This window comes from Eulemur rufifrons, chromosome 7, assembly GCF_041146395.1.
Source record: "Eulemur rufifrons isolate Redbay chromosome 7, OSU_ERuf_1, whole genome shotgun sequence".
Lineage (NCBI taxonomy): Eukaryota > Metazoa > Chordata > Mammalia > Primates > Lemuridae > Eulemur > Eulemur rufifrons.
The window spans coordinates 154,783,506-154,802,045 of record NC_090989.1 but is presented as its reverse complement, the minus strand read 5'-3'; the positions used below and the strand labels follow the sequence as shown (position 1 = coordinate 154,802,045).

Below are 18,540 nucleotides of genomic sequence, written 5' to 3'. Positions count from 1 at the left end.
GAAGTGCATATTACTAAGTGAACAAAGCCAATCAGAAAAGGCTACATACTATCCAATTCCAACTACATGAAATTCTGGAAAAGGCAAAACAATGAAGACATTAAAAAAAGTTGTTGCCATGCATCTGCGAGAAGAAAGAATAAATAGGTGGAGAACAGAGGGTTTTTAGGGCAATGAAACTATTCTGTATGACACTATTATATTGGTAGATACATGTCATTTTACACTTGTAGAAACCCATAGACTATATAACACCCAGAGTGAACCCTCATGTAAACTATGGGCTTTGGTTTATAATGATATAAACCTACCCACTGCCACTGCCCCCAGCATGTAATTTCAGACTTTAAAAAGGGTGCAAAAATTGTAGAAAGAATCTCAAATATTCTTCACTCCTATATTTCATAGCATAGTAATCAAAATCAGGAAATTAACATTGATATCATAGGCCAAGCCTGGGCCACAGAGTGAGACCCTGTCTTTAAAAAAAAAAAAAAAAACACAACAGAACAAATTAAAAAAACCCCATTGATATAACACTATCCAATCTACAGGATGTTTTCAAATTTTGCCAGTCATCCTCCTAATGTCCTTTCTCCAGTCTAGGGTGCAATCCAAGATGGAATGTTGTATTTAGTTGTAAGGTCTCCTTTTTTACCTCTGTAATAGTTGCTTAGTCTTCCTTTGTCTTTCATAACCTTGACACTTCTGAAGAATACTGGCCAGTTATTTTGTAAGATATCTCTCAATTTGAGTTTGTCTGGTGTTTCCTTTTGATCAAATTCAGCTTATGCATTTTGGCAAGAATACCATAGGAGTGATGTTGGTATCTTTCCTGGTATGTCATCAGCTTGCACTTGGTTTTGTTCTATTACTAGTGATGTTAAATTCGATCACTGGTTAAAGTGGTGTTTATCAGGTTCCTCAACTGTAAAGTTACTGTTTTCCTCTTTATAATTAATAAGTATCTTGTGGGGAAATACAATGAGATTATATAAATATCCTATTTCTCAGCATACCCTTTTCACTTAGAATCCAGCAATGATTCTTACTTCTAACAGTTATTACCATGGGGTTTGTCTAATGATAATTTTCTATTTCTTATCATCCCTTTCACACTTGTTGGAATTCTAGTATAGATTGAATATCCCCTATTTGAAATGCTTGGGACCAGAAGTGTTTTGGATGATGGATTTTTTTCAGATTTTAGAATTTTTGCATTATACTTACTGGTTCACCATCCCTAATCCAGAAATATGAAATGCTCCAGTGAACACTTCTTTTAAGTATCATGTTGGCACTCAAAAAGTTTCAGATTTTGGAGCATTATGAATTTCTGGATTAGGGATACTAACCTGTATAAGGAAGAACCATCTTCCTGCCTTATTTTGCTTATTTGTATCAGTAATTGATTTTTATTCTATAGGTTATATTAATGTGTTAAAACTGTTCTAGCTTTGATTATTGGGAGCCTATAAATTAGCTACTGTGTCTTGTTGACAAGGCTTTATCTTTTTTTCAAAGCACTTCCTTATTTTCTGGCCCCACGAAATGTTTCAGTCTCATCTTATACTTTCCCTGGCCCGGCCATGCAATCAGCCATTTTTCTAAAGAGTCCAAGTTTTTTAAATTTGAGAATATATGTTAAAAACTATGAGTTTAGGGCCATGAGTGGTGGCTCACACCTGAAATCCTCACATTTTGGGAGGCTGAGGCAGGAAGATTGCTTGAGGTCAGGAGTTTGAGACCACCCTGAGTAACATAGTGAGATCCCCAACTCTACAAAAAATAGAAAACTTGGCCAGGCATGGTGGCACACACCTGTAGTCCCAGCTACTCGGGAGACTGAGGCAGGAGGATTGATTGACCCCAGGAGTTTGAGGTTGCAGTGAGCTATGATGATGCCATTGCACTCTAGCCTAGGCAACACAGTGAGACCCTATCTCAAAAAAAAAAAGGAAATTTTGTCATTTGTGACAAGATAGATGAACCTAGAGGACATTACGCTATGTGAAATAAGCCAGCCACAGAAAGACAAATATTACGTTATCTCACTTATGTGTACAATCTAAAAAAAAGTCAAATGCAAAGTAAAGAGTAGAATGGTAGTTTACCAGAGGCTAGGGGCAGGGGAGAGAGACAAGAAATGTCAGTCAAAGGGTACAAAGTTTTAGTTAGAGGAATAAGTTTTAGTGATCCACTGGACAGCAATGGTGACTACAGTTAATAATAATGTATTATATATTTCAAAATTGCTAAAAGAGTGGATTTTAAATGTTCTCATCACAAAGAAATAACTATGTGAAGTGATGGATAAGTCAATTAGCCTGATTCAATCATTGCACAATGAATACATGTATCATGACATCACACTGTACTCCATAAATATACAATTATTTGTCAATTAAAAATAAAATAGAAATTTTTAAAATTTTTAAACTTTTAAACAGTCTCATTCTCCTCCCACTAGAATGTAAGGAGACATGTCCATTTTATTCATTAAAAATTTATATGACCTAGCCCAGGGCTTTAAACATAGAAGGTGCTCTGCATTTACTGTGTTAACAAAAGTTAAAATGAGTTGTTTACTGATATGATATATCCAATGTGCTTCCAAACAGCCCAGTCAGTATTACACAGCATTCTATACAGAGTAGGTCCCATTTACAGCATAGTGCTATTGTATTAAAATAAAACACATGCATCTTTTGAGTCCAGTCTCTTTAACTAGTTCAGCATTGTGGGCCCCATTAGATGGCTCTGTGAAACAAAGCCCAATGAAAAGATGATCCAATAGATTCAAGTGTTTGATACACTATAACCAAGGCTGTGAAAATCAGCATTCACATTTTTTTTTTCTCTGTAGATAGGATCTCGCTAATGTTACCCAGACTGGTCTTCAACTCCTGACCTCAAGCAATCTTCCCACCTCAGCCTCCCAAAGTGCTGGGATTACAGGCATGAGCTACCATGCCCAGCCAGCACTCACATTTTCAGTTTTCCCTGGAAAACTCTCTGAATTGTGAAGTACAATCTGTTTTGAGAAATCTCAACTTGTTTGGTTTTTCTAGTAACTGGTACCAAATGTGTATTATCTCCTGATCACCCCCACAATCTGCTAGATGAGGCACTACCTCAGTTGTACCTCAGGCTGATTACAAATAACCTTGAGTTATTTAAAGAACTTATTTTGGTCCATCTATCAAATAGGTCTCATTCTACAACTCCTATCCCAAGGGCACAGGCCAGGCTTGAGACTGTCAGTCTGAAATGTCATTTCTGCACTCTCACTATCCTCTCAACCCCACTTGCCACTCTTCACTCTATTGGGACCAGGAGGAAGGTGGAGAAAAAGATAACTGATTATAAGACAACCTGTGGCAAGCCAGGTCAGCCTCTCTTTGACTAATCACAACTCTTGTCCCATTATACTAGGGTTTCTTAACCTTAGCACTATTGACAGTTGGGCTGGATAATTCTTTGTTTGGAGCGCTATCCTTTGCACTGAAGGATGTTTAACAGCATCACTGGTCTCCACATACTAGATACTAGTAGCACAAAAAAAATCCCAAAAATCTCTCTAGCCATTGCCAAATGTCCAATGATTGAGGAGGGGAGGAAAGGGTGTCAAAATTCATCCCCCACCAACCTCCATTTAAGAACCACTGCCTTACAAAAAACATCAAGGCCAGAGGGGTTAAGTTGCTTCCACCTTCCCATGGTTGCTATTGTTTCTTGGTCAGTATGGCACATAGTCCCTCTTTGTGTATCAGGCATCCAACTGCCTGCTGTCTCATGGAAGAACATATTCACTGATTTTTCGAAAGGCCCTACAAAAGCCTCATAGTGTCCAAGAGTGGAAGCTTTGGATCTGGCCCTACTTCTTGCCCTCCAACCCCAACCACAGCCCTTACCACAGGAGATCTAACCCAAAGCGCTTGCCCAGCAGAGGACCCTCTTGGGGGGCATAGACAAGTTAACTTAAGCCCCAGTCACCTTCCACATACATCATCCACTCAACCCACCAGAAGTTCACACACCTACAGTATCCATTTCCCCACCAGGGAGCACCTCCACCAGGGTGTGGCGGGTGGTCAAGTCATATGATGCCTCTTTTTCAATTACTATTCAAAAATCTGCATTCAAATGAGGTAAAAAGGAATCTGGGTGAAAAGAAGACAAGAATTCTTTGTACCATTACTGCAATTTTTCTGTAAGTCTGAAATCTTTTCTTTTTAACTTAAATGCATCCCTAAATAAGGATCTGACTGGGGTAATGAAAATGTTCTAAAACTAGATTATGATGATGGTTGCACAACTTGGTAAGTTTACTAAAAATTATTGAATTGTACACTTAAAAAAACATTGAATTGTACAGTTAAAATGGGTGAATTTTATGTGTAAATTATCTCAATAAAGTTTCCCCCCTTAAAAAAAGAACCCTTGCACTTCCCATATACTATACAGGTCACAGTGACTACCGTGTCAATGCTGCTAGAGAGGAGCCTCTAAGAAAGATACACAGGGAGGGCACCTACCCCACTTGCAATCCACAGACTTCATTTTTCCCCCTGGCTTTGATCTTTGGTTAGCAATTTCAGGAAACCAAGAAAGCTCTATACTGGCACCTACAAATCATCCAATTACAGGAATATCTCCCCTAAAAACTAGTTCAAGGATTTCCTAATGGTATTTTCAGTTTTCATTCTACTTCAGAATAGTCATTTCCTTTATTTTTAACAGTGTGGTACCTCAAAGCAAAAAGCCCACACTCAACCTTACTGAGCACAAGCTATGTGATCAGTTCAAACTGGGCCTGTTACCAACTCCATAATCTTTTAGATTTTTAGCTTAAATGTTCTTCTGTGGTAAGTAGATACCAATAACAAATTCTTCACACAGTTATGTCCCTAGCTTCCTGAGAAATTGACAGACAATCTTTATGGGGTGGGGGTTGGTAAATGAATCTGTATTTTAGACCTGGACTCATTCCCATTAGGATGAGATCCTGAAATAATTTCCATACTAGATTTAAAGACTTTTTACAACAACTGAGATATGATTCACATACCATAAAATCCACCATTTTAAAGTATATGCAATTCATTGGCTTTTAGTATATTCACAGGGTTGGTCAACTATCACTATCTAATTTCAGAATATTTTCATCACCCCAGAAAGAGACCCTGTTCTACCAGCAATCACTCCCAAACCCCTCCTGCTCTCGCCCAAAAGCCCTGCCCCCTTACCTGTGCTTAGTAACCACTAATCTGCTTTCTATGATAGACCACTTCTTCTCCTACATATTTTCCTTTGGAAATAGAATTTAAACAGATTAAACATAAATTTCACTTGGCCACAGATTTTGGTAATATAATATCACTAGTATATAACATGAGCATTACAAATCTCACCATGTGAGATTAAAAATAATTATTCTTTACCTGTTGCTTTTCTTCAGGAAAAAAAAAAAACAACAAAACACTGAAAAAAAAAATTGTTATTCTTGCCAGGGGCAGTGGCTCATGCCTGTAATCTTAACACTTTGGGAGGTCAAGGTGAGAGGATTGCTTGAAGCCAGGAGTTCAGGACCAGCCTGTCAACATAGTGAGACCTTGTCTCTACAAAAAATTGAATAATTAGCTGGTTGAGGTGGCATAAGCCTGTAGTCTCAGCTACTTGGAGCACCTCTCATAATTAGAGAGCCTGAGATATGGCAAAACCAGGGGCTGGTTATCGGAGCTTAGGGTTTTAAAGCCACAGGCTAGATTTCCAGCATGGTCTAACCATACTCCATGTGATGCTGTCCCCAGCTCTTTCTCTCTCTCTCTTTTTTTAAAATAAATTTTATATTTACATAGTGGAATCATCTATAACTATTAAAATTACATAGAAGAATATTCAATAACATGAAAAGAGATATTGCTAGCAAGTTGAGTTATAATACAGTATGTACAGTATGATTCTATTCTGATTTTTTTATTTTTATTTTTTATTATATCAGAATATTAAGGAGTATAAACACTTTAGTCAGCTCTTTCTCTTGGGAGAATTTTAAGATTTGAAGGTTAAGGCAGTAGAAACTCCTAGGGATGCCTGGAAGCAGTCCCCTGACAATCAGTCCCAATCAACAGGCTAAATGAGAAGTATTGTTGATGGAGAAAAAAATAAAATTCTCCTGGGCACTGTCACTAAATCCTCTTCTAACCAAGTATTTACTTCATTAAGCCAAGACCAGAGCTGCTAATTTAAGACTTTCTTGTTCCAGTCAGATAAGAAATTACTGTGGTAACAACAAACATGCACTCAACATTCATTGCATACCAGGCCCAGTTCTATTAATAATCACCTTATATGCATTAAGTAACTCATTTAATCCCTAAAGGTAGCCAGGTGAGGTGGCTCAATGCCTGTAATCCTAGCACTCTGGGAGGCTGAAGCAAGAGAATTGCCTGAGGTCGGGAGTTCATGACCAGTCTGAGCAAGAGTGAGACCCCCCCCATCTCTACTAAAAACAGAAAAATCAGTCCCAGCTACTCAGGAGGCTGAGGCAGGAGGATCGCTTGAGCTGAAGAATTTGAGGCTGTAGTGAGCTATGATGATGCCACTGTGCTCTACTTAGGGTGACAGAGCGAGATTCTTGTCTCCAGGAAAAAAAAAAATCCCTAAAGGTACGTGAGGACACTAAAATACAGAGAGGTTAAACCACCTGCCCAAGTTACAAAGTATAAATGACAGAGCTGAGATGCAACTCCAGGTAGTCTGCTTCCAGAGTATTATTACATTTTACTGCCTCATGTCCAGTCAAGTCTCAATCACAGGGTAAGTAACCAAAATGCATAATCAGGCCGGGCGCGGTGGCTCACGCCTGTAATCCTAGCACTCTGGGAGGCCGAGGTGGGCGGATCGTTTGAGCTCAGGAGTTCGAGACCAGCCTGAGCAAGAGCGAGACCCCATCTCTACTAAAAATAGAAAGAAATTATATGGACAGCTAAAAATATATACAGAAAAAATTAGCCGGGCATGGTGGTGCATGCCTGTAGTCCCAGCTACTCGGGAGGCTGAGACAGGAGGATCGCTTGAGCCCAGGAGTTTGAGGTTGCTGTGAGCTAGGCTGACGCCACGGCACTCACTCTAGCCGGGGTAACAGAGTGAGACTCTGTCTCAAAAAAAAAAAAAAAAAAAACAAAAACAAAATGCATAATCAAATCACCAATCCTTAAATTCACTTTTAATTTTCCTGAATACCCCAACTCTCCTAAGAGTGAGAATCTTCAATAACCCTTGGTTTACACTCATTTTATAATACACTTTCCCCTGTTTCCACCAATACCTCTACTGAGGGCAATCAGGTGAAGGTAGTGAAACTGAAGTTTCCAGATGACTCAGGTCACAAGTTACACAAGTGAGCTCTAGCCGGGATACCAAATTCTCCTCAGTGAAGTAGTTTTAGAGTAAGGGATGTTTAGGTAACATTACAACCTTCCAGGTATTTACACAGATTATTGTTTTTTATTACTTGGAATGCACAGAATTTAAGTACTGAAGTGTTTCAGACAGTATTATGTCATTACTACCAACTTAAGTTTCCAACAAAATGGGTCTTCATCAATTTTTTCCACCATAGCCTCGTAAATGGTCTTCCCATTCCTGCTTTCCCTAGTGTTCTAACTTTAATCCACATTTAATTTTAAATCACACTTAAGATTTGGCTTCATTTACATACCTTCACAAACTCCCTGGCCATCCTGGTATCTTCAGTAACCCAAACTTTCTTAACTTTGTTGACACACACGAAACAAATACTATTTCATAAAACTTAATGTATTCCATAGCCTTCATTCCTCACACTAGAAAAAGAATTTTCATGTTAGATGATAACTACACCCTTTTCCTTGCACTTTATAAACTAGGCTAATTCTATCATACAGAAAGTTGAATAAAAATTCCTAAGAAATCAATTCCTCTCCCAGTGCAAACTTTTTTTATAGTTAATAATAATTATATATATATATATAATATCCAAATAGCTAGAAGAAAAGAATTGTAATGTAGCCAACAAAAAATGTCTTGAGGTGATGAATATCCCAATTAGCCTGATTTGACCAATACATATTATATACATGTATCAAAATACCACAAGTACCCCCAAAATATGTACAGCTATGATATATTAATAAAAAATATAAAATATAATTTTTTTAAAAAAAGAAAGAAAAAGTCATTACAAGACAACTTAAGCAAAAAGAAGGTAAAGGATCACCTAAAGCTAGAAAATTTAATGCCAGCAAAGGATGGTTTAATAATTTTAGAAAGAGGTTTGGCTTAATAAATGCCAGAGGAATCTTTTATAAGGGCATTTTAATGAATATTTGGCCAAATAGGAACAGGCAACAAACACCACACTAGCAAATCTGAGAAAATAAAATGCCAATTCCTGCAGACCAAATGCCAACAGTTTGAAAGAGCTAGCACACTCTCAAGTGGGCAACCACTGAAAGAGATTGATACTTTAACACAGTGCTTCTTACTCCCCTCCCCAAGTTCCAGTGCAACAGCACATTCAACAAAAGGAGATGATATTCACCCTCAATACCCAGGGACACAACAAAGAAAGCCAAGCACATACGGCACTGCTAGAAATACATTTCCTAGTAGGGATGGAATCAAAGGCTCTGCCTCACAGTGTTCGCTGGCTGCTCCCTTCTCCTAGACAGAGATGGTAATGGGGTAGGCTAACAAACTCATACCTTCATAATAGCCGTCAGAAATTACTTCCCCACACAGACAGCTGCTGGCTAAGTCATGCCTTGACGAGTCCCCCTGGCCACAATGCTTAGTACTGCTGCAGAACATCCTGTTTTTGACACCTTCAGGTAGGCACTGGGAAAGGGCTAAAGGGACCTTGGTTATCATCCTGAGCAAGCTCACTAAGGCACACATAACCCACAATATTTGACAAAGGAGGATGGTAGAAGGCTCCTTTATTCCCATCCCCTAGACCTACAAGTATCAGTCAATGATAAGACATTTTACATCAAGAGAACAGCAAAGAGTTCTCAAAACTCAGAACTCTCAAAGAGTTCTCAACCCAAAGCATTTCACAAAAACCTCCTCAAAAGCATACACATACATTTGGGCTCTACTAAGAGGTGCCCAGCAGATCCTTGTGACTCAGAATCTGTACCAATTTGATCTGTAAGTAAAACGTGGAGGAAAGGATAATGCGTGAATAGATGCTTCATCTTCCATAAATATTAACACTTTATTAATATATGAATAAATATTAACACTTTATTCACTCTGAGGAGTCAGGACTTCTTTCCTCATTCCTATGTCTTTCCTAAGATTCTTAACTACTGTGTCATAAGGAGCTTAATCCATTTCCTTAAAGAATTAGTTTTAATAAACTCTAGATATAAAAATAAATTTATTTCCTAGAATTATGATTGGAAATCACTTGATATGTGGAGAAGGGAGGGAGAGAAGGAAGTACATGATCACCTAATTTCAAATGCTTACCAAGTGCCTGATACTATGCTGAATATTCTGCAGACATTATTCACCAAGAGTCACTACTCAAATGTAATGTCACGCCTCAAGAAACTTTCCTAACCACCCCATCTAAAATTGCCCACATCATGCATTCTCTCAATACCCTGCTTCATTTTCTTTATAGCACTTAGACTATCAGGTATTGCATTATTTTTTTTTATTTATTTTTTTTTTTTGAGACAGAGTCTCACTCTGTTGCCCAGGCTAGACTGAGTGCCGTGGCGTCAGCCTAGCTCACAGCAACCTCAAACTCCTGAGCTCAAGCGATCCTCCTGTCTCAGCCTCCCGAGTAGCTGGGACTACAGGCATGCGCCACCATGCCCGGCTAATTTTTTCTATATATATTTTTAGCTGTCCATATAATTTCTTTCTATTTTTAGTAGAGATGGGGTCTCGCTCTTGCTCAGGCTGGTCTCAAACTCCTGAGCTCAAACGATCCGCCCACCTCGGCCTCCCAGAGTGCTAGGATTACAGGCGTGAGCCACCGCGCCCGGCCTGCATTATTTTTAATTAGCCTACTTGTTTATGCTGTCTTCTCCCATTAAAATAAACTCACATAGTTGGTCTTATTCACTGTAGTATCCTTGGCACGCAGAAAGGTACCTGGCAAGTGACACTGATGCACACAAAAAAATAGAAAGGTGCCAGGCTGCCCCAAGCACATAGCTGGTACTCATGAATGAACGATCCCATTTAGTCCATAGGAGGGCTTCATGAGCTACTGGGAACAGAGGGAACTGAGGCTGAGGGAGGTTAAGAAACCTACCAATGGAAACCCAGCTAGGAAGTAACATCTGACTCCAGAACCTGAACTCCTCTTTTCTATGTTATAGTATCTAAGTACAAAAATTTCCCTGGCAATCTTATTCTTAAAATTGTTCCCATATCAAAATGATTTGTACACACCCTGAATTGTGGTAAAGAATGCTGATTTGATCATAAAGTTTATGTGGTTCAGCAAAAGAAGATTCTGTTGTGTGGCAGTGTCAGCAGTCTATCCTATGACTAGTGGAAGAATAAAAATCTAGGAAATGGGGTTGACTGAATAAGGATACGGAAGATGTCTTATTAAGGAATAAGTCCAGTGAATACTTCAAAATGAGATGAGACAAAAATTTGGAATTTGAGATAATACCCTATGGGATCCATGAATACCATATAATCTTTCTTTTTCTTTCTTTCTTTTTTTTTTTAAAGAAAGGGTCTTGCTGTATTGCCCAGGCTAGAATACAGTGGCTATTCATAGGCATGATCCCACTGCTGATTAGCACAGGAGTTCTGATCTGCTCCATTTCTGGCCTGCACCAGCAGTTCAACCCTCCTTAAGCAACCTGGTGCTCCCCTACTCCTGGGAGGTCACCATACTGATAATGAACTTAGTACAGACACCCAATCAGCATAACACACTATGGTCCAGAACTCCTGAGCTCGGCCTCCCAAGTAGCTGGAACTATAGGTGCAAGCCATCATGTCCAGCTCTGTCTTTTTTCTAAGTGTGAGATTATAAAGGTCCTGGAAGGTAGAAGCTATCTCTTAATTGCATTCGTGAACACAGCAACACATGGTACCCTGTGCATAAGGATGACTACCTGTCAAGACACTATTTCACACCTGGAAGAACACTGGCCCTACTCCTGCTTTATTCTAGTGTCCTATTCACTGGACAGGGGTCATTCATCAGGGATCTGAAAGCCCTAAGAGTTTTCAAAGAACAGCTAGGTGAGAGATGTCTACAAGCCACCTCTCAATGCCATTTGTGTAAATGAGCATTTCTCCAGATGTTGCTCCAGTAGAAAATGTGCCTAAGGATAAGCCTTGTTTTTAAAGAAGGCTGCCCTCGTTCTAATTGACACTACTCTGTTAGGGGGCTGGATAGCTTACACAGGATTTTTTGTTAGGATACAAGGAAGAGGCAGTTAAGAGACAACGTTGATGTTTTAAAGATCAAAGATTAAATAGCTCTGAGGCTGGGCGTGGTGGATCACACCTGTAATCCTACCACTCTGGGAGGCAGAGGCGGGAAGAATGCTTGAGCTCAGGAGTTCGAGACCAGCCTGAGCAAGAGTGAGACCTAAAAATAGAAAGAAATTATCTGGCCAACTAAAAATATATATAAAAAAAATTAGCCAGGCATGGTGGCGCATGCCTGTAGTCCCAGCTACTTGGGAGCCTGAGGCAGTAGGATCGCTTAAGCCCATTGAGGTTGCTGTGAGCTAGGCCGATGCCATGGCACTCTAGCCCAGGCAACAGAGACTCTGTCTCAAAAAAAAAAAAAAAAAAGACCAGCTTGAGCAAGAGTGAGGCCTCATCTCTATTAAAAATAGAAAAATTAGCTGGGTGTCATGGAAAACGCCTGTAGTCCCAGCTACTCAGGAGGCTGAGGCAGGAGGATTGCTTCAGCCCAGGAGTTTAAGGCTGCAGTGAGCTACGATGATACCATTGCACTCTACCCAGGGCAACACAGTAAGACTTTGTCTCAAAAAAAACAAAAACAAACAAAAAACCCCACAATAGCTCTGATAAAAAGCAACACCACTCATCACTCTAGGAGAAACACATAGTTGGAAGAATGGTTCAAAGGAGATGGCATACGCCATGGTTCCTCCAGTTATATTTCCACTATTCACGGTATTTAGTACAGTGGCAATGGACTTAATGACTATTCACTAATAAGAACAAGTTGCTTTTTTCAAATTTGACAGATTGTCAGAATGGAATCAACCATAAGCATACATATTGGAAGCTTTATTCTTCTCTCCAAAATTGGCAGGTAGCAGTTTCTGACACATAATCAGCACAGTTGTCCCCTAACATCCACAGTAGATTGGTCCCAGGACCCCCTAAGGATATGAAAATCCAAGGATGCTCAAGTACCATATATAAAATGGTACAGTATTTGCATATAACCTACATACATCCTCCTAAGTACTTTAAATCATCGCTAGAGTGTTTATAACACCAAATACGATGTAAATGCTATATAAATAGTCGTTAAGTATACTGTTTGTATTGTTTTTCCCACCCCACTTACAGATGGGGTCTTGCTACATTGCCCAGGCTTGATTAAAACTTCTGGGCTCAAGCAATCCTCCTGCCTCAGCCTCCCAAGTAGCTGGGACTATAGGCATGCACCACCATGTCCAGCTTATAGTTATTTTTTATTGTTTTTTTCCCCAAATAATTTCAATTAGCAGTTGGTTGAATCTGTAGATTCGGAACCTGTGGATACAGAGGGCTGACTATATATATTTGTTAAATGTCTGATTCAATAATAGACACTGAACAGTCAATGAGAACTCTATTATAAAGTTAAGGGGATATGGTCCTGATCCAGTCATTCTCTGAGGATCTGACAGTTCTTTTATTTTTTAAATTTTATTTACTTTTTAAAGACATCAGACATATTAGAATGATAGTTCTTAATGCTACTAACAAGGGGTAAGGATACATCAAAAGTTTTCTCTAATTAGTGCTTGACTCCAAAGCATTTAGAGTATGGCCTCTCCATAATCGTAAGGAGAGAACATGGCCACAGAAGGGAAAAGTAAGTGTAACGAGCCATGCTGAGTGGAACAAAGCTGATGGAAGGGCTACAAAAGAAGAATTCTCACGTATTAACTATTTTTCTCTGGCAGAGCCTTCTTTTAAAATTCTGGGCTCACTGTATTTCACACTCTTAAGTATAGGCAGTGGGTACATAAAAATTAAGCTATATCCCTAAACTTCTTTTTCCCATTTTACAATGGAGGAACTAAGACAACTCAAAGAAAACTACTTTCCCCAAGGAAACACCATGACAAGAAAGATTCTACCAATTTAGTAAATCCTCCCAAAACTACCAGGCAGGGTTCAATTAAAGACACAGATGACAATTCTAGGTGGCAAACTGAATAACTCCAGATGGTTCAAACATAAGGTAAGTACAGATTCAGATTCACCAGCTCTGACTATATGCAGCCAAGAAATTGAGTATGCAATTCCAATTGGCAAAGAACAATGATGAATGCAATAGATACAAACAATCCACTCCTCTCTTCCCTAATGGCCCTCTTTCAAAAGTAGTCCATACAGTCAGGACCTGAGTACCACAGGAGTCGCCATCAGTGGTCTTCACCCTAGGTCTGGATGTAACTACTGACCTAGAATTCTTGTGCCCGGCAGATCCTTGGGATCACAGACAATCAAGGATCATTCATTGCATCAGGATCCCCATCTCAATCACACTCCAAAAGGAAGCACTCCAGACCTGTCTTTCTTCCCCCCCATCTACTGTCTTTGGAATTTAGTCAGAATGCAACTGGGCTAGTTTTTAAAATACACTCTATGCCCATTAATTCTTTTAGAAAGTTTCCCAGCCTTTTTAAAAGCTTTTCCTCACAACCTTGTATTGGTTGGAACGTGGTCTGTTCCTAAGATAGATTTCTTGTGCCTTTCCAAAGTGAAATCATTTGAAACCCTCCCTCCCCATACATAAAAAATATATCCTTCCAGCATCATTTGACCGAAGTATAAAGCAACCTGGTTGGCCTCCATGCATCCGATGGCATCTTCCAAGAGTGAAAACTCCACGCAGACATAGCCATAGTCGTAACCTGGGGACAGCATTTAAATACAGACGGGAGTGGTGTTAGTGCCTTGCAAACACAAAAGACACACTTAAATCCCCTGTTTCTGAACCCCTTAAACAAAAGTCCTCCCAACTAGGCCCTCCCTCCACTACACTAGGCAAAGCTGCTAGCCTAAACAGGAAAAAGTACTGAAGGAAAGTCTGGATGTTTCCGGACTTTGAGATTCATTCCAAGTGGCTTTTTCTATTAACCAAGAAGATCTTTTGCCTTCTTTAGCACTGGTGATCTGGTGAGGGTGCCCCAGAATTGGGTGATCCCACAGAAAGTTCATGTGGGAACCAGAAACAAACATTTTAACCACAGGTTGAATCTTCTGGAAAAACCAAGTCAACAAGAACAAGAAAGTATCTGAAAAAAAAGGTATCCCAACAGAAGGAAAAGCAATTATCCCAAGGCTATGCTAATAGTCACCACTTTTTAAGCAGAAACCACCTTCAATGACAGAAGTGCTGACAGATTGAGGCAACTATTGTATTTGGATACCACAGGCGGCTTCTGGTTGGCAGGGGACAGACCAATTCAGGTCTCCTCTTTTTTTCCTTGTTTCAACTCAAGTCATAAACCAGCTAAAATCTTTACGAAAGGAAGAAGGTGTAAAAGCATAAATAAGTACAAATAGCTGGGTCCAAAATTATGCTTATGCACAAAGACTGGCAGTGGGGCAGGCTGGGGGAAAGACAGCAGTTGTTAACAATCAGTATACATTTAAGAACTGTATATACCATTAGAGTTATAAAATACCCATCACCTTACTCCTGAGCAACTGTTATTTGCATGCAGCACAGGCCTAAGGCTCTCATGACCCATGGAAAGTCATGGGATTTACAGGCTGCTGAACTCTAATATTAACCCATCCTATTATTTCCCTGATACTGCCACCATGTGACTACACTTGTCAATGCAATGCTCCACAAGTGGTTTCCATGCTTCCTCCACTGCCTCACAGGATAAATCAGCTCATCTCTAAAAGTGACACTGTGCAGATGGAACAGCAAGAAAAAGATATGATTTGTTCAGATGAGAAATAAAACTCAAGAAAGAAAAACAACACAAAACCTATGATAATTTTGAACACAAAAGTATATATTAATATAACAACAGGAAACTGGTATCACCGAATCAAGGTATCAAAGGTCAAAAAAATTAGAGCAACAGAAAAGTGTAACTGTAAAAACATACCAAATTTGGTAAAATGAGTTGGATTCCTTATCACATGGAATGAATGGCCTAAAATGTTTATTATGATATAGTAAGCTTTGATTTTAGACTTGTTAAATACTCCAAGTTCACTATGAAATGTTACAATAGTATAGGTTGACTCTTGCTTTGAGTTTTAGAAAATGATCAGAAAGAAGAAACAAAAGCTACTAGAACTAACATCACCTTAGGTTGAAAAAGCACCTCTATCATAATTTCACAGATTTGACTAATATGGATTAAAACTAACGCCTCCAAACTCTGTTTAAACTTACCACAAAATCAGTCTCCTCTGCTTAGTAACTCTTTGAAGAAATAAAAGTACTTTAGAGAAACAGTGTACATATTCTATTAATGATGGAAATTATTTTGTTCCTTAATTCCTTTCCAGTGGACTTTTTGACCAAACCAGTGAACACCTGATACATAAAATAGTCTTCATTTTGTAAAGGGCTCTGAATATTCTTGAGAAACAATAGAATAGCAGAAGGAACTACTTGTTAGCACAAAATATCTACTGCAAACACTCAAATGCATGTCCACAATCAGAAAGAATTAGCCATGGAACAAGCAGATGTACTCTCGAGTGCACTGATTACCTCTACAGAACATATCAAAGGAGTGCCCAGGTGTGGAAAACAACCCTCTCCATAGCTGCCACGATGAAAAACATGGGGAACTAACATCAAATTGGCAAAGCCCTAAGTTCCTTTTCTGTGCTTAAAGAAGTAACCTCTAGAGGAGCACATAATCTATGGACAGAGAAAGAGAGAAGATTCATAACAACGTTCATACTTTACTAAAGGACAAATAGACAATGATACTAAAGTTACTAGGAAGGAAAAGATACAGTCAATAGGAGACATTATGAGCATCTAATAGCATCTCTATACATCAACCCTGCAATACTATATGTTGAGACAATGTATTTTAGATTTAATATGATATTCACAAGCCCAACAGTCAATTTCTTCTGCATGAAACTCTAGCTATCAGACAAGAACAAAAATTTAAGGTTTAACTATTAATATACTAACACTTTAAAAAAATGTTTTTTTAAAGTACCCAATCTTAGGCCGGGTGCAGTGATTCACACCTGTACTCCTAGCACTCTGGGAGGCTGAGGCGGGAGGATCGCTTGAGCTCAGGAGTTGGAGACCAGTCTGAGCAAGAGCGAGACCCGTCTCTATTAAAAATAGAAAAATTAGCCAGGCATCATGGTGCACACCTGTAATCTCAGCTAGCCAGGAGGCGGAGGCAGGAGGATCGTTTGAGCCCAGGAGTTTGAGGTTGCAGTGAGCTATGATCACGCCACTGCACTCTAGCCTGGGCAACAAAGTGAGACACTGTCTCCAAAGAAAATAAAAAATAAAAAGTAAATTTAAAAAACAAATAAATAAAAAGTACCTAATCTTGAACCCAGGCATTTTGTTTGTTCAAGACTCATGCTTATACCATAAAGAATTTCAGCAATTGCCAAAATAGACAATGATACTAAGTAATATTTACATAGAACTTATTGCTTGGTACAAGGCTCTATTCTAAACATTTCATATACACTGATTTAATCCTCACAAGACCACCATGTGAGATAAATAATTTTTTTCTTATTTTTTCTCAGACTTGAGCCTATTTATATAAGGTAAATATTATCAACCTCATTTTACCCATGAGGAAATAGGCAAAGAGAGGATAAACAATTTGGTCAAATTAACAAAGTAAGTACCAGTACTGAGCTTTAAACCCAGGCAGTCCATATTTAAATTGATGTTGTTACCCAGTACTCTGTATAGCCTCTCACCCTTTAATAAGATCACACACTGATTTAAATAATCTGAATTCCAAACTCTACAAAGCCCAGTCACAGAAAGGGTTCACAAGCCTGAGCACATCTAAACCCCTGTTAAGAAATATAATAACAAGCCTAGCTAAAAAATATTGAAATTAGCAGTATAACAGTTACTCCTGTTTTAAACTATCTATAGCAAAACCATCATGAGTAGGCCTGAATGTACAAATTAGAAAGCATTCACTCTCAGGAACTGACTATACTGACTCCCCAAATTTTTCTGAAAAAGACAAAAACTATAAAGTCTTGTTGTAAATGATAGCTATAAAAAATTATATAACAAGATGGAAAGATGCTTGATATAGTATATTTTAAAAGCTTTAAAAATGAATGTATGCTGGTGGCACATGCCTGTAGTCCCAGCTACTCGGGAGGCTAAGGCAGAAGAAATGCTTGAGCCCAGGAGTTTGAGGTTGCTGTGAGCTAGGTTGACGCCACCGCACTCTAGCCCAGGCAACAGAGCAAGACTGTCTCAAAAAAAAAAAAAAAAATTAAAAATGAATGTATGCTTATAGAGAATTATGTAAAATGTGTATAGAAAAGAGAACTAGAATTAAATACAGTGAAATTGCATCTAACTCAGAGGTTAGAGACAAAAGTCAGCTTGTGAGATAAAAACAAGGCACTGTTAAAATCATACTTGAAGACCCCAAGGTGAAGAACAACATACCATCTTTCAATATAGGTTAAGTCCAACATTGCCAGTTTTTCCTCCAGCGTTGCAACAGATCACTTTTCCTTTTGTTGACACCAGATGAAGAGGTTGGCTTGCATTTAAGGGCCATAAGGTGTGAAAAATGTATCGCTTTGAATAACAATATCACAGCCAGCACAGTGAATGCTCACTCAGAGAAACTTAGAAAGGGAGACCAACTGAAGCCATAGTCAAGTCTCATCCTCACCTCCCATGCTCACTCCCTGAGAGGGAAAACAGGATGTGGGTATGAAGAGGGAGGATAGGGTTCAAGTAAGCAAAGGTGAATATAAAAAAAATCTGCAAATGCATGTAATGCAACACAACTGTATACCAAAATAATTACAGTGGTTGTATTGCTATAGAAGGATAATCAGGGATTTTCTTTATTTTCCAAATGTAATTTTATAATTCACAGAAAAGGCATAGAAGATATTCCAACCAGAGACCTAAATATTCTGAAACCAATCAATGAAACTTGCATTCAGACTTGTTAGGACCCATTTTGGAATCAAGAAGGTAAGCTCAGTGTTAACAGTCCCAACGGCAGACTTTTACCGAAGACAGTAATAAAAAGTCTGCTTTTTTCTTTCTTTTTTTTTTTTTTTTTGAGATAG

General features: G+C 38.8%; 1 protein-coding gene across 8 annotated transcripts in view; it reads right to left on the bottom strand.

Moving 5' to 3' along the window:
- Positions 1-18,540, bottom strand: part of RBM6 (RNA binding motif protein 6) — a 101,144-nt gene that overhangs the window by 43,185 nt on the left and 39,419 nt on the right. For 4 of the 8 annotated variants that reach the window (XM_069475726.1, XM_069475723.1, XM_069475725.1 and 1 more), the window contains one exon: positions 14,074-14,147. The exons of the other annotated variants lie outside the window; for them this stretch is intronic. Coding sequence is in view for 3 of the 4 variants with exons in the window: in XM_069475723.1 (XP_069331824.1) it covers positions 14,074-14,147 (74 nt within the window). In the remaining variant the exon portion in view is untranslated. The remainder of the gene's footprint in view (positions 1-14,073; positions 14,148-18,540) is intronic. 8 annotated transcript variants of the gene reach the window in all.